General features: G+C 37.4%; 2 protein-coding genes across 3 annotated transcripts; one reads left to right on the top strand and one right to left on the bottom strand.

Moving 5' to 3' along the window:
* The first annotated feature begins 57 nt into the window (after positions 1 to 57).
* Positions 58 to 2,888, top strand: cbll1 (Cbl proto-oncogene-like 1, E3 ubiquitin protein ligase). 2 transcript variants are annotated; one of them, XM_057324756.1, is made up of 6 exons: positions 58 to 104; positions 726 to 884; positions 999 to 1,102; positions 1,193 to 1,276; positions 1,357 to 1,430; positions 1,619 to 2,888. In XM_057324756.1, exons 1-6 carry the CDS (start codon positions 92 to 94, stop codon positions 2,640 to 2,642), a joined length of 1,458 nt encoding a protein of 485 aa, XP_057180739.1. In that variant the 5' UTR covers positions 58 to 91; the 3' UTR covers positions 2,643 to 2,888. The 2 variants fall into 2 exon arrangements, with proteins under 2 accessions (XP_057180739.1, XP_057180738.1); XM_057324755.1 differs by having other exon boundaries at positions 996 to 1,102.
* A 3,295-nt stretch (positions 2,889 to 6,183) lies between these two features.
* Positions 6,184 to 14,266, bottom strand: LOC130547494 (chloride anion exchanger-like). Its single transcript, XM_057323458.1, has 20 exons — positions 14,136 to 14,266; positions 13,060 to 13,199; positions 12,347 to 12,457; positions 11,868 to 12,028; positions 11,544 to 11,708; positions 11,203 to 11,355; positions 10,854 to 10,936; positions 10,198 to 10,345; positions 9,862 to 9,975; positions 9,180 to 9,257; positions 8,994 to 9,089; positions 8,581 to 8,687; positions 8,091 to 8,160; positions 7,845 to 7,937; positions 7,512 to 7,607; positions 7,050 to 7,277; positions 6,827 to 6,881; positions 6,509 to 6,642; positions 6,345 to 6,416; positions 6,184 to 6,234 (listed from the first exon to the last, which is right to left on the bottom strand). The coding sequence occupies exons 1-20, from the start codon at positions 14,264 to 14,266 to the stop codon at positions 6,184 to 6,186; spliced, it is 2,286 nt and encodes a 761-aa protein (XP_057179441.1).
* Positions 14,267 to 14,377: the final 111 nt, after the last annotated feature.

Below are 14,377 nucleotides of genomic sequence, written 5' to 3'. Positions count from 1 at the left end.
GGGAATAGTAAAAAAATCGCTTTTGGGATGAAGACTTTTGGTTTGAAAGGCGTAAACCGGAAATTCAGATTAATCTTGGCTTCACACAGTTATGGACCACAGTGGTAAGGAGGGAATTTTTTAGTTTTCATTTCAAAGTTTATCTTAAATTAAACGTATTGACTAAAACACAAAATAGCTATGTTATGATTATCCATACGTTTGTGTATAAATAGACAATCCCCGTCATTTTTATGTTAAGTTTAGTGTATTTTCTTACAAAACCGTCGGTTGTGGCCTCTATGTCAATGTACTTTAGCGTTAATCCAGTAACGTTAACGTTACGGAGTTTTAGTGAGAGAATCTAATCCTGTATAAGTAATATCTAAATGAAATTTTCATTAAGTAAATGCAAACGTAGATAAGACATGTTATGCCTTATCGAAGGTTGTAACGTTAGTATAACACGATCATGTGCATCTCATATTTTGCGTTTACATAAGTTTGTTCAAATGGGTGTAACGTTACTTAATAAATACTTCATCTCATTTAGCACAACAAGTACCAAGGAATTATTATAATGTGCACACTGACCAATGCAAACTCTGTGTACGCGTAAGAAATTTAAAATGGATTAATTGATCGCTGTATACATTCAGATCGCTCTCTCGTATTTATACATGATAAAGAGGCTTTTCTTAAAGCTGTAGTTCAAATGTGTTCATTTTGTCATTTCTTGGACACAGACAATGATATGCAGGGGACGGAGGGTACCTTATGTGGTCCTGATGTCAGAAGAAGGATCCCCATCAAACTTCTTCCCAAACAGGCCAGGAATAAACCTGCTCCTCGACCACAGAGACCAGCTGGACGTTTACCTTCCAAAGCCCTTTCTGTCGATGAAGGTATTAAGTCCATACACTTAAAAACACATACTCTTCTGTTTTATCTAGCATGTGATCACAAGTAATGTTACACTCAAAACGAAGTTATTTTATGATATATGTCTCTGCTAGAAGGCTTTAACTACAAGCAAGAAGAAAGATTTGACACTGGCACCAAATCAGGAGATGCATTTGCAGGCCAACGACGGTTTCCTCAACAGCTCTTCTGGGACTTTAAGGTAAATCACATAATGCATCTGTGAATAACTAATCATTCAGATGTCAATGTATGAGGTCTACATGGTCACTCTGTCTCTCATTTCATCCAGCTGCGCTTGATTGGTGAAAAGGATGATACCCCAGTTCATTTCTGTGACAAATGTGGATTACCAATTAAAACATACGGCCGTATGGTAAGAATAGTTGGTGTATATAGTGAATGTGTTCAAATGAGCTTTTCTGTAACCTAATACTGTGAATCTTTTCTTTGCAGATCCCATGTAAGCACGTTTTCTGTCACGAGTGTGCACTGCATCATGAAAGGAAGGGTGATAAGATGTGCCCTGGGTAAGTCGAACGACCTCTTTTTGCATTTGAACTAGTCATTTTGATCTATAATTTGTAGTACTCTGGCCACCTCAGTAGAAACCCAAACCCACAGGTCATGGGCTTGAAAAGCTGCCCATTCAGTAATCTCTATATATGAAAAATCTAACTTTTTGTTAAACTGATGTTCCTTCTATTTCTTTCTTCAGTCTTAACATGTACAGCTGTACAGATCCGGTGCAGCGGATTGAACAATGCCAGCGTGGCTCTCTCTACATGTGTAGTATTGTTCAGGGATGTAAACGCACCTATCTCTCTCAGAGAGACCTGCAGGCCCACATTAACCACAGACACATTAGAGCGGGCAAGACCTCCAGCAGCCGCTCTGACTCTCTCCACCTTCCTCCCAGCTCGGAGGTGCCCGAGCGTTTCCGTGTGCCCCCGCCTCACCTGCCCCCACCTCACCTGGCCAAGCCCCATGTTGGCCCACCCCCGATGTCTCATGGTGGACATGACCCATACAGCCAGCATCCCCCTTCCTCCCATGATGACCATCGACCTCCACCGGGCCAGCCTCCTGCTGGAGACATGGGACCACCCCGCTCTCTTGCTCAGGAGACCTTCCGCATCTCAACGGTTACCACACGGAAGCACAGCAACCTCATTACGGTTCCAATCCACGACGATTCGGGAAGCTCCGGCCCCTCGCGTGAACCGCTTCCCCAGCCTGGCAATGCCCCGCCTCCTCACCATCACCCTGGAGACTATCCAGGCCATCCACATCACATGATGGGTCCACCTCAGCAACACTACGGGCCTCCACCTCCTCCACCTATCAGTCACCCCATGCCTCACCCAGGGCAGGGTTCTAACACACCTCACATGGTTTTTAACCAAGCACCCCCTCCTCTGTCATCAGTTCCCCCTCCCATCACCCCACCTCCCGGACACCTCCTTGGACAGATGCCCCCCTTTATGAACCATCCTCCACCAGGGCCGCCTCCTCAGCATGGTGGTCCCCCTGTGAATGCCCCACCGCCCCATCATTACAATCCCCAGTTTCCCGAGGACAAGAGCACTCTCAGTCCACCATTTAACCAGCCTGGGGGATTGAGTCCAGGGATGTGGCCAGCTCCCAGGGGTCCCCCTCCCCGATTGCAGGGTCCCCCACAGGGACAGATGCCTGGGCCACATCACCCTGATCAGGGTCGCTATAGACCGTATTACCAGTAATAAAGTGTCTATTTTGTTATTGTTGAATAAAGTGATTCCTTAAACTGGCAGGGATTTGAATGGTCATTTATAGTCTAAAGTTATTCACTGTATAGTGGGGATCAGTGTTTTAAAATCTTGTGGCTGTCACTGTCAGATATTTGAACATTTACTTTTTAATAAAAGCCCATACATGCTGCATTCTAGGGGCTTGTATTGATTTTTGAATGTGTTGTTTCTTGAATGTAAGCAAAATTAAATGTACTAATCATATCAGACTCTTTTGTTTTATTTCATATTTTTCAATGAATTGTGGTTATAGGTTATATTTTATACGACAGGTTATTGAGGGGTAAGCTTGTAAAGAACACGTGGATAACACCCACATTTTCTTGTGGAATGCTTTTCTATATTATCCTAAATGAATGGCGGACAATTTGTAGTTCTTTAGGTTTATTTAATTAAATAATGATCTAAACATGTGTCAAATTAAACAACAGTCTTTTACATAAATGTTACAAAATATTTACAAAAATATTGCTGTTGTTTAAACGGGAGCAGTGCTGCGTTCCAGACACCTCAGATTTGGGATATGTCTCACCTCAAACCCGGAAGTAACGTCTGAATTTAGTATCATTAAAACATAATTGTTATTAATGATTGATTAACATTGCAAGTTTTATTAACATTAAAAGAGCGCCGTTCCAAAAAATAATTTCCGGGTTGATGTGGGAAACATCCCAAATCCGAGGTGTCGGGAACGCAGCATAGGTCTGAATGTTACGTTTAGATCTAACGTAAGTTATCAAAAACTCCACAGGAACAAATCGGTTGAATTTGTAACAGCAGCTTACCAGATAAACAAAAATAAATCGATCGTTAAAATTCTCATTCCGCAAAGTTCATATTTAAATCCTGCTACGGGGACGCATACAACGCAATCTTTCATTGGTCTACGAAGGACCTGCGTCACGGTTCCATCGAAGAACGTGGAAAGACGTTCTGAGCCTCGAGCGTCGGGTTTTCATGAAAACAATAAAAACCGTCTGCTGAAGTACATAAAAATAACGTTACCTGAAACACTTTGTGCCCAATGTTCATGAAAGTAATGCCTTCTCCACTAACTAAAATCACCTGTACAAGTAGAGTCGTCTCACGTGGCTACGATGACCATGTTTTCAGAAGGTATGCATTGTTTTCATTAATTGCTTCTCAACCTAAAAGCTAAAAAGAAATATCCTATTGACTAAATTCAATTACCAAAGTGCTGTTTTGTTATATAAAGTACATATCATTTACTTCGCCGAGTGTTTATCAATCTGTCCACATAGTTTACCAAACAACATTTTAGTTTGTGAGAAGCCATTATTTATTAGCAATAATCAATAATGAATGTGTGCTACTGTATATTTTAGCAGTAGATTGGCGATGAGCTCCTACATAAAAATGACTATATATATAACTGTCCATTTTACAAAACCATTTAGTTTTGCATCAAAGGCTTCAAACTAACCTGGTTTCCATCAATGAGGTAGTTGTGTTTGACAGAGTAGATAGCTACTGGCTATAGGGAATATAGGCTCCTACTAGCCATAGGGAAGGCCTCTATACTGCAGTTTGCTCCATGACTTCCAGATTTGGCAAAACTGTAGATTCATATCTAACATCAGTAGAGAGATGTTATGCAGTGTTGATTTGTGTTTGGAACTAAGTATAAAGGGATGATGATTCATGCAAAAATGAAAATGGTTTCGTCATTTAATCACCCTTATGTCATTACAAACCTCAAACCTGTATGACTTTCTTTTTTTCTGCAGAACACAAAAGAAGATATTTTGAAAAACGTTGGTAACCAAACAACATTGGATCCCATTGATTTCCATTGTATGGGCACAAAACCACTGAGACATTTTTCAAAATATCTTCTTTTGTGTTCCACAGAAGAAAAAGTAATATAGAGGTTTTGAATAACATGAAGCTGAATAAATAATGATACAATTTTGTATTTTTTGATAAACGATCTCTAGATACTTATAAAGCATAAAATGTATAGAAGCTGATGCATTGTTTGGAACAGTCTCCAGTTCTAGATAATAGATTAGTTTTCTGTAAAGATTCTCACCCAGTCATCATCTCCACAACCACATCAAATCTCTCTTTGAAATCGAATCCATAAGAGACTTATCAGGCTATAACAGTCTGTTAGGTAGATTTGCATGAACTGGTTAGATTTAATTAAGGAGATTTTACCCAAATGTTCTCATGTATTTACACCCACTACGATAACTTCTAGGGATCAGCACTGATAGGTTTGACTTGAATCTGTCATTGATCTCCTTCACAATAAGCACCACTGCCATGATCACAATAGATGTCACCAGATCTGCCACATTGTGTTAGTGATTCGAGTAAAAACTTCCACCCATGTCTAAAACCAAAGACCAAATATTTTAAATGTTTGACCATATAAAGCTATTTAATGCATGTTCCTTTACTTCATACTCGCCTATACAATGGAAAGTGGTCCGTTAAAACCAGAAAATTTTAATCCCAACACAAACCTCAACGATTTTCATATGTATGATGATGACAAACACAGAATGGAGCGTTATATATAGTCTGTTTTGTTTGATATGCCATTTGTTTTACGACAGTGAATATGAGAGTCAATGGCAAACTTTTAATCATTGATAGTTTTCACCACAATTTTGGAGTCATTCTTCCTTATTTGCAGGCTTGGTAGAAAGAAAAATACTTCCTTTTTGCCAAAGTGACTGAATAATTGATGTTGGTCCAACAAGCACAACAGACGGTGGACCATTTTGTTTTATACAGTATCATTGTGTATATAGTAAAACATTCCTGGATCAATATTTCTTTGTTTGATGGAAATGTTGTTACTGGACAATTCCTGATAAACTGAATCCTAAACTGCCTCTGAAATATCTAGGTCTAACCAAATCTGTATGTTTATGTTTTTTGTTGTTGTTGTTGTCTGTATTATGTTACACATCCATTCTATATTCTGAAGGCCTTTCTGCCCAGTTCTCAAGAAATAGTGCCATTTTTCTCCCCATTTATACCATTTATTTTACACACTTCTCTCCACCTTCATTTCCTCAAGCATTGGCTTTCTCGTACATCTAATTATTTGTTTACAGCCAGGAAGTAGATTTATTACATGCAGTGCTCTATGGTAAAAGTAAAAGAATTACATCTGCACGTGTAACAACATGGGGAAGTAACTTGAGTTGGGGGACAACGTATTTTTTAGAAAATGTTTATTTTTTTATTGTAGGATAAAAACAGAACACAATAAAATACATACTTTTAAGACGAAAAAGAAGTCACGTGTACGAAAGCCAATGACAGGGAACTGAGAGTTCTTAGTTTACCTGAAATCTAACAATAACACATTTAATCATTCATTTTGCGTATAATACACTACACAAAATCAAAAAAATAAGTTAATGTTTATGTACATTCATTTGTATTGTGAACGTGGACTGTTGATTGTGAACGTGGACTGATGATGGGGTGGACTGCATGGGTTGAGTTCTCTCTACAACCGTGTTTCTGGTTTAGCATCTGCTTCAACCTCCACTGTGCTATCCTGAAGAAGAAAAGCAGAACTTGAAATCAGAATGATCTTAAATGATAAAAGAGAATATTTAATGTTTCCTTGCTGTTCACACATTTAAACTTGTGTGTTTATCGAGTCACCTCAATATATTGGATTCCTAAAATGTTAGACTTTTTGTTGCTGCCATTTACGTAACCGTTGTTTCCGCAAACCTGTTTTCATGAATATGAATTAGGCACTCTACTTGTGATAAATGTAATAAATGCAATTAGTCTTTTGTGTTAATTGTATTGTCTTTATTTACCTTTCCGCTCACAGTTATTGGTGGATGGGACTCATGAATGCAGAGCGTTGCATCATGAATGGTCAAAAAAAAGATGGACGTCTTTATTTCATCATCGAAGAATTTACATTTCCTCAGCTTCTCTATGATGTATGCTACAAACAACATAGAGAGATACAGCGCAGTTTATTATTACATGCAGTTTTATTATATTATTGTGCTTTATAATAGCTGTAATACTGTAAATAAAGAGAACAAAAACAATGTAAAACATGCTACAAATAGTTTATCCGAAAAACGTGCAGATTCGAATCGGAAGGGAACGTAATGTCAACTTACGATCACAGCCGACAATATAAACGTCAACATTGATGCGTATAAATTCCTTTAAGGCCTGTAAACAGTGAACAGGAAAACAAGATGTTCATTGCACTTCTAAAGCTCTAAAAACTGACATGTAAAACATAGTGTGAAACTGTTTGTAACTGACAAATTAAATAAAAATACAGGATTTTGCTTTTAAAGTAAAGTAGGGCTCATTTTAAACGCTATAGTGCCGTACCGTTTTAAGACCTTTGAGTGCAGATGTATCCAGAAATGAGACCGCAGTAAAGTCCAGGACCAAACTGTGGATGTTCACGGGAGGTACCCGGATGTTGGCAGGAAGTTCTGTGTTCCAGTTCACCTGAATGGGAAGATCAGAATAGTCCGTGGGCTGATCCAGATCCTCCATGTTGCTTTCATCATCTGATTCTTCAATGGGCATTGAGCATGTGGCCTGTAGTCCTTTCTGTAGCCAATCAATATCAAAGCTGACTTGAATATCATGTACTGTACTGTAGATAGGCTATCTGAGATTAAAACGTATTTATGACCACATTGCGTAACATTAAACAATCACTCAGTTCATTGTAATCATATTTAAAATGCTTCCATTGTTTACCTCATTTGTAAGTCGCTTTGGATAAAAGCGTCTGCTAAATGACTTAAGGAAAAAATGTAATGTTAAATTGCCGAGACCTACGGATGTTAAAATCAGCTCCCCTTTCTTTATCAGTTTCTTAATCTTCCTCACAGCCTTGTTTCTCTTCCTTAGTATTCTCAATGGATTAAAGCCCACCTGTAATACAGTAAATGTCATGGTTATATGGCCACAGCATTCTGTATATTTCAGATTTCAGATACTTGTATCAGTTTAGCTACTTCAGCATCAGGTGTTAATGTCAGGTGTTAATGCACACAAAGCTATCTTTGACTGTTATGTTTAAACAGTATATACTGTACTGTAATCAGGTCTAGAAATAACACATGATGGTAGTCAAGCCCGAGGTCATTACACTGAAACTACTGCACTTACAGCATCGTTCAGTTTGTCTCTGAAAAAGTCAATATTGGCAAAGAAAATGGGAGATGGAATCCTGAAAATCTTTACTCCCTCTGGTTCATAGATCTATGAAAAAATCAGAGAATCCATTCATTCTCTACACTGTAGATACACTGTAAATTGTCCATATCTTGTATTATGAACATTGACACATCAAGTTATGAATCATTCAGATAATATTATGGAATGATTATGTTGCCATATCTTTGGCAGACTTACGCTGACATAGTCTTTGCGATCTCTGTAGATATCCGTCCCTTTGACATTAGCTAGGATACTGCAGCGTGGGCTAAAGATCAGAAAAAGGTTGAAAATCAAGATCTTTAAACATGCAAATTACTGTTTTTTTTTCTTTTATTTGTTTTATCTAGGAATCCAACAAGACACATTTATTTTTTAAGTATCTGAGTACGATGTTATTATTTTGACTGAGTACGAGTTGTTTATTTATTTATTTTGTTTATATTATTTTGTTTATATTATTATAAACCTCACTACAAGTCAGCTTCTTAAATAAAGTTAAAAAATACATTTTTTACAAAAAAAGAACATTGCTGCTAGACGGTAGATTTTTGTCTGTCACTTATGTTTTTGTCTGTTCATATTTATTTTTGGAATATCAAATAATGTCAAATCAAATAGTACATATTCTGTCTTCTCTTCTGTCCCGGTTACTGAAATCCAGGTAATTGGATCACCTCATACTTACAACTGAACCCTGAAGACCACCGTGAGCAGCTCCACTCCAAGTCCTACAGCAAGACCCAAGTCAAGCCCCAGTATTATAGAAGCCAAACACGTACCCACCCAAACAATCTGAAGAACATTAAACGCGCAGTAAGTACTGGATTTGCCACTTAGTCATTTTTGGGAATATTGTTGTCTATGACAAATACAAGAATTCAATTCATCATTCTACCTTAGTAACTTCAGAAATTGAAACTATTTTGTTTGTCTATTTAGGATTTCAAAGTAAAATCATTCCCCTGTTTTCAGAGAGAGAGAGAGAGAGACAGAGAGAGAGAGAGAGAGAGAGAGAGAGAGAGAGAGAGAGAGACAGACAGAGAGAGAGAGAGAGAGAGAGAGAGAGAAAGAGAGAGAGAGAGAGTCAATGGCTCCTACACAGTCGGGTCGATCCTTCTTCCACAGGTATGGGACCTCAACCACTTGCATCAACATTCCCTTCAGGTTCACAATTACCACAGCTCCCAGCACTGACTGTGACACACAATACCAGACAACTGCTTAGCACCAGACAACGGCCAGTATGTTTTAAAGTAATGTTTTGAATTTGTTTTGAAGCCCAACCTTTGGTAGGGGTTCCAACAAGAACCCTATCCCTAATGTTACTATCAGCACAATAATGGCAGAGAGAAAACCAGCTATCTGCAACATAAACAAATAGTTGTTGTCATGTCATTTTCTGTGACAAAAATATTTTTGACACTTGTTCTAGACATATTCAGTGGTAAATATACAGTAAGTTAAGCTAAATACCAGTATAAGCAATTAAAACTATATGTATTAAATATAAATAATATGAATAACATGTAACAATATTATTATGTTATATTTATATATTTTATTACGATTGTTTAGTTAAAACAATTATTTTGACTCACATTTCAATTAACCTTTTGTCTTTGTAAAAACAAACAAAACCTGTTAACAGAAATGCCCCTAAAGCATGAGTTGTATTGTAAGCCGATAACTGTCAACAAGAGTTTTTTGTTTTTAAAAACTGACGAACAGGTTAAAATCGTTTTTACATGTGAATTTTATATTTATATAAAAAAATATGTATGCCATTGTTATTTAGATCAACCTTTTAACTCATTGTGACCACTAGAGGTAAATGTTTCTCTGTGGCTGGAAAACAAACTCCCTAACTTAGATGCCACAGATGCAAAGTCATCTTTTGTGTTAGAGCCAGTGAATGTTGCTTGTAAACAGATTTACAGCAGCGTGTGTGATCCATGGAGATGTTTACCTGTGTTTTTCCTCCTGTGCTTTCTTGAACTGAACTTCTAGAGAGAGCTGTGCTGGCTGCCAGAGACTTGAAGGCACCTCCAAAGATGTTGCTTGCCCCAAAGGCAATGAGTTCCTGTGAGAAACACGTACATCATTACATAATTATGTATTTAGCAGATGCTTTTATTCAAAGAGACAGTACAGTGTATTCAACAAACAAATCTTTTGCAATTTTTGTGTTCCTTGGAATCAAACCCATGATCTTTGTATTTCAAGGAACATTTATGCACCTACTGATTGTCTTTTAAAATGTAAGTTATGTTGATTAAATGATATGATTGTATGTGGAACTAACTTGATTTCCATCAATGAGGTAGTCGTGTTTATCAGAATAGACTTTAGCCACTGCATAGGCCACAGCAAATCCCACAATAGCCATTGGGAAAGCGTCCATCGCCGTCATCTGGAAAACCTGCAGGTTGGGAGCCATTGGGGGCTCGAACCTTAAACAGATGGAAACATATTTATTTTTTGCCACTTTGACTGTTCTGTCAGTTTTGTGATTTATAGCATATGAACTCTCCAAAGCCTGTATTGTTTATAACAGACCCTAAAAGATCATTATTTTGGCGATTTTTGAACTGTATGCTGGTGTACTTAAAACTTCATAAAATTGACAGATGTGTAGCCTTTTGCTTTCAGTAAAACAAACACAAATACTGATGACTAACGTTGAACAGGAATGCTACATTTTTCTCTGGAACGTGCATGTAGCTTCCCATACAGGAATTGTGAAAACTGTTTTTTTTCTTTAAAAAAAACCTGTAGCTCTCCCATTTATTTGTATGTGTTTATAGGGCAGTCCTGCCCTCCCTAAAATGGCAACGCCATTAACGCATCGCAGCGACAAGCTGTGCTGATCACACATTGTCATGGTGTCCTAAAATCATGCATTATGAAACTAGTGTTAATAGTAGTGTTATGAAATTTTATGTAGATCTTGCTGCTTACGAGTTTGGAATTGTCCCCACCACATCCACCGCATGGTTTTCCTTGAAGTTGAATGCGTAGGAGACTCCACATGCTATGATGGTCTGTGGACGACATGACTTAATAACTGCACGGCATAAATGTAGTACTGTATTTTTTATTTTTGCTGAGTCACGTGACCTGTTATATTTACACTGATCACGAAAGGTAATCAGACAAAGACTTAAGCAAATAATAACACGCACAGTGCTTGATGGGTGACGGTACAAGTGGAAATTAATATTTGTTGAGAAGAATTATGTTATGAAAATGATTCACATTTATTATGCCACATCACTGTGTGGTACAGTAATAGATGGATTTCACTTACCATTATCACCTCGATAGGGATGGGCACTGGTAACTTCGATTTAAATCTGTCGTTGATCTCTTTTACCACCAGCACCATCACCATCACCACAATCGCAGTGACCAGATCATGAATATTGGTTGAGGTGATCTGGCCAAATATGCTCTTGAGAGTCTGGGGTTAAAACAAAGATAATGGATCTAGATGGCAGTTCAGTTAATTGTAAGTATGAGTAGGACAATTGGGACAATTTTAAGTATTAGTATAAAAAGTCTGATAAAAAAGATGGTTTTGAATCCCAGCTTTTTAGTGCAGATTCAGATTTTTAACACCTCTTAAATACAGTATTTGATATGACTTACGTATACAATGGCAAGTGGTCCACTGTAACCTGGCACCTTCAGCCCAAATATGAACTTGAGTTGAGAAACCAGAATGTGAACAGCAGCTGCAGTGGTGAATCCTGATATCAAAGTGTCTGATAGATACATGACTATGAATCCCACCTGTAGCAGACCCATGCCAAGCTGGAAACAGGAAATTACAAAAAAGAAGCATTGATGTCATCTTAATAACGCAACACATCTGAATGATCTCCAGCTCTTGTAGATGTACTGAAGGACAGCTCTCTTTAAGGATCATTAAAGTCCTTTATAGACAATATTCTTAGGTTATGGTTGGTGCACCTGGAATAAGCCCATTAGGAATGTGAGCGAGGCAGACACTATTGCTCTCTGTTCATCTTTTGTCAGGCCCTCGAAGCCGGTGATGTTGACTGGTGGACCTTCATCTGGCACCAGTCTGGTCACTACTGCCCCCACCATGAGACTCAACACAGGGAAAGCTCCTGGTGAAAACAAGTATAGTAACAACATTTAATTACCATAATAATACAAAATCCTCAGATGTTTGAGTTATTTTATTTGTGGAATTGCCAAAACACCTGACATTGGTGTATGCCTGCCACAATAAACATGACCGACAATTAAATAATGCACATTAAAGATCAGTTAAACAGTTGACTACACAACTGCATGTAGTGATTTATCTTAAAGATACAGTGCCCCCCCCCCCAAAAAAAATTACTATGTAGTTTTCCAGACATGTATGTTTATTTCGATAAGTTTCTTTTAATTGGTCCTGCTAAATGAAACATGCAACTTACCCACAGAAATGTGTCGAGAGGTGCCAAGGAAAAAATAAATGATGACTGGAAAAAACGCTGCATATAATCCATACCAGGGAGAGATGGATGCAAGTAAACTGTAGGCTAGTCCTAAAGGAAAATTTAAATCATGAAAAAAAGTCATTAACATCCAAACTGTTGCTACCGTGGTTACATACAGTTATACTCTATTTACATATGATCAGAGTGGTCTGATTTGTGGCGACCCCCTTAAACGGTCATTCTGAGATTTTTTTAAGAAGGAGAGATAAGCAAAAAAAGTTTAAATAAAATTCCCGAAAATGCAGAAACCATTGAATTAGTGGGTCAACTGTTTAATCTACATGCTTTGCTTAGTGAGTGCTCCATTTTTTAACTCTCACTTTGTTGTGCATTTTCACTTATTTTGACACATTTTATCATAGCAAAGTTATGTTGCAAAGGTGACAACTAATCACATATCGTTAGTCATATCACATAGTTTATGTGTTTAAGGATAAACTTTTCTTCTATAATAAATCTTTTTTACATTCTCAAAGCCATGTCGTGTTTCATTTAATACCATAAATCTTTTTTTAAGAATAAGGGGATCGTATAACCAACAATTTGATTATTGCTTTCTCTGCTCTTATGTAGTATAATATACCCTTAAGAAACTAAATGGTGGATGTTGCATCTACTGCAATTGTTAGATGTCTCGGGTTGTGGGTTACCTTGGAGGACAGCTACCAGTCCAGTACTGATGCCAGACACAATGTCATTTAACAGCCATTCTTTGATTGAGTAGATCTTGATCCATCCGATGATAGGTAGCAGGGACAAGGCAGCGTTCTTCGCACGTTTCGAATTACAACTTAAAAAACAACAAGAACATATACAAAGGCCATGACGTTATTTTTATGGCAAGTCTTTTAACTTCAGGTCATTCCTCATGTCATCCCAAACTAGTTTGGAAATATTTAATGACTAACGTTGAGTAAATTATGACAGAATTTCTGTATTTGGGGGTCCTGTTCCTTTTTCACATTTTATTTTTTTTCACAGAGCAAATTAGGTCAAAAGGAAAAAGAGCATGTTTTGCCAAATCCTAGTTTTAATATAACTTACGCATTAATGAACTAAAAAAGTAGTATAAATAATATAAAAATGAATAAGAAAAATAAGAAAATATAACCAAGAAGTAATTTTAATGTCCAGAGTTTGCTTTTTCATAGCTCAGAAATGTTACAGTAGTTACTTTTCAAAACGTTCATATAAACCCAAACTGTTTCCGTTTACAGTACTTGTGTAGAACTGCAAAAAGTTAAGTTACTCTTAAAGGAGTAGTTCACATTAAAAAAGAAAATGATGTCATCATTTACATGCCCTCTTGTCACATGACTTTCTTTCTTCTGCAGAACACAAAATAAGATATTTTGAAAAATGTTGGTAACAGAACAGCACAGCCCCCCATTCACTTCTATGTTACCAATGCAAATGAATGGGGGACTGTCAACAACATTCTTCAAAATATCTTCTTTTGTGTTCTGCGGAAGAAAGAAAGACGTACAGGTTTGAAATGACAAGAGGGCATGTAAATGATGACATCATTTTCATTTTTAAGGTGAACTACTCCTTTAATCTTATTGCACTTTAATAAGAGAAACAATTGACCCGTTGAAGAGAATACATTGTTTTTATAGCAAGATATCAAATAAAATTGTTAGTTTATCAAAAGTGATCATTGTACTTAAATTGTTTTGCATTATCTTTGCTTCTTAATAAATGTTAAAAGGTGAAAAAGGCTTACGTGAAGTACTCTTTGATATGATCCAGCAGGTTCTTGTGATTCCTAAAGACTTTTGCATGTTCTTCTTCAAAGCTGTCCTCCGAGTACATGGGTCTGGTCACCACATACTGCTGCGATGAGGGTCGGAGCATTGTGCTCCAATACAGCTGCCGTAAGAAATCCTTCTGATCTATGTGTGGTGAGAGAACACAGTATCCAAATAACATTCATCTATCAATATCAGCTCCAACACTGTAATACAC

The sequence above is a fragment of the Triplophysa rosa genome, linkage group LG24, assembly GCF_024868665.1.
Source record: "Triplophysa rosa linkage group LG24, Trosa_1v2, whole genome shotgun sequence".
NCBI classification, from domain to species: domain Eukaryota; kingdom Metazoa; phylum Chordata; class Actinopteri; order Cypriniformes; family Nemacheilidae; genus Triplophysa; species Triplophysa rosa.
This window is presented reverse-complemented; position numbering and strand designations above follow the sequence as displayed.

What these genes read in the sequence shown, in the direction of transcription:
- LOC130547494 (XM_057323458.1), bottom strand. Translation starts at nt 14,266, where the DNA reads ATGCTCCGACCCTCATCGCAGCAGTATGTGGTGACCAGACCCATGTAC. An exon ending in ACTGGTAGCTGTCCTCCAAG is followed by an intron (nt 12,458 to 13,059) that starts GTAACCCACAAC and finishes ATTTTCCTTTAG; the next exon opens with GACTAGCCTACAGTTTACTT. An exon ending in TCCTAATGGGCTTATTCCAG is followed by an intron (nt 11,709 to 11,867) that starts GTGCACCAACCA and finishes TCCTGTTTCCAG; the next exon opens with CTTGGCATGGGTCTGCTACA.
- cbll1 (XM_057324755.1), top strand. An exon ending in AGCTCTTCTGGGACTTTAAG is followed by an intron (nt 1,103 to 1,192) that starts GTAAATCACATA and finishes CATTTCATCCAG; the next exon opens with CTGCGCTTGATTGGTGAAAA. An exon ending in TTAAAACATACGGCCGTATG is followed by an intron (nt 1,277 to 1,356) that starts GTAAGAATAGTT and finishes TTTTCTTTGCAG; the next exon opens with ATCCCATGTAAGCACGTTTT.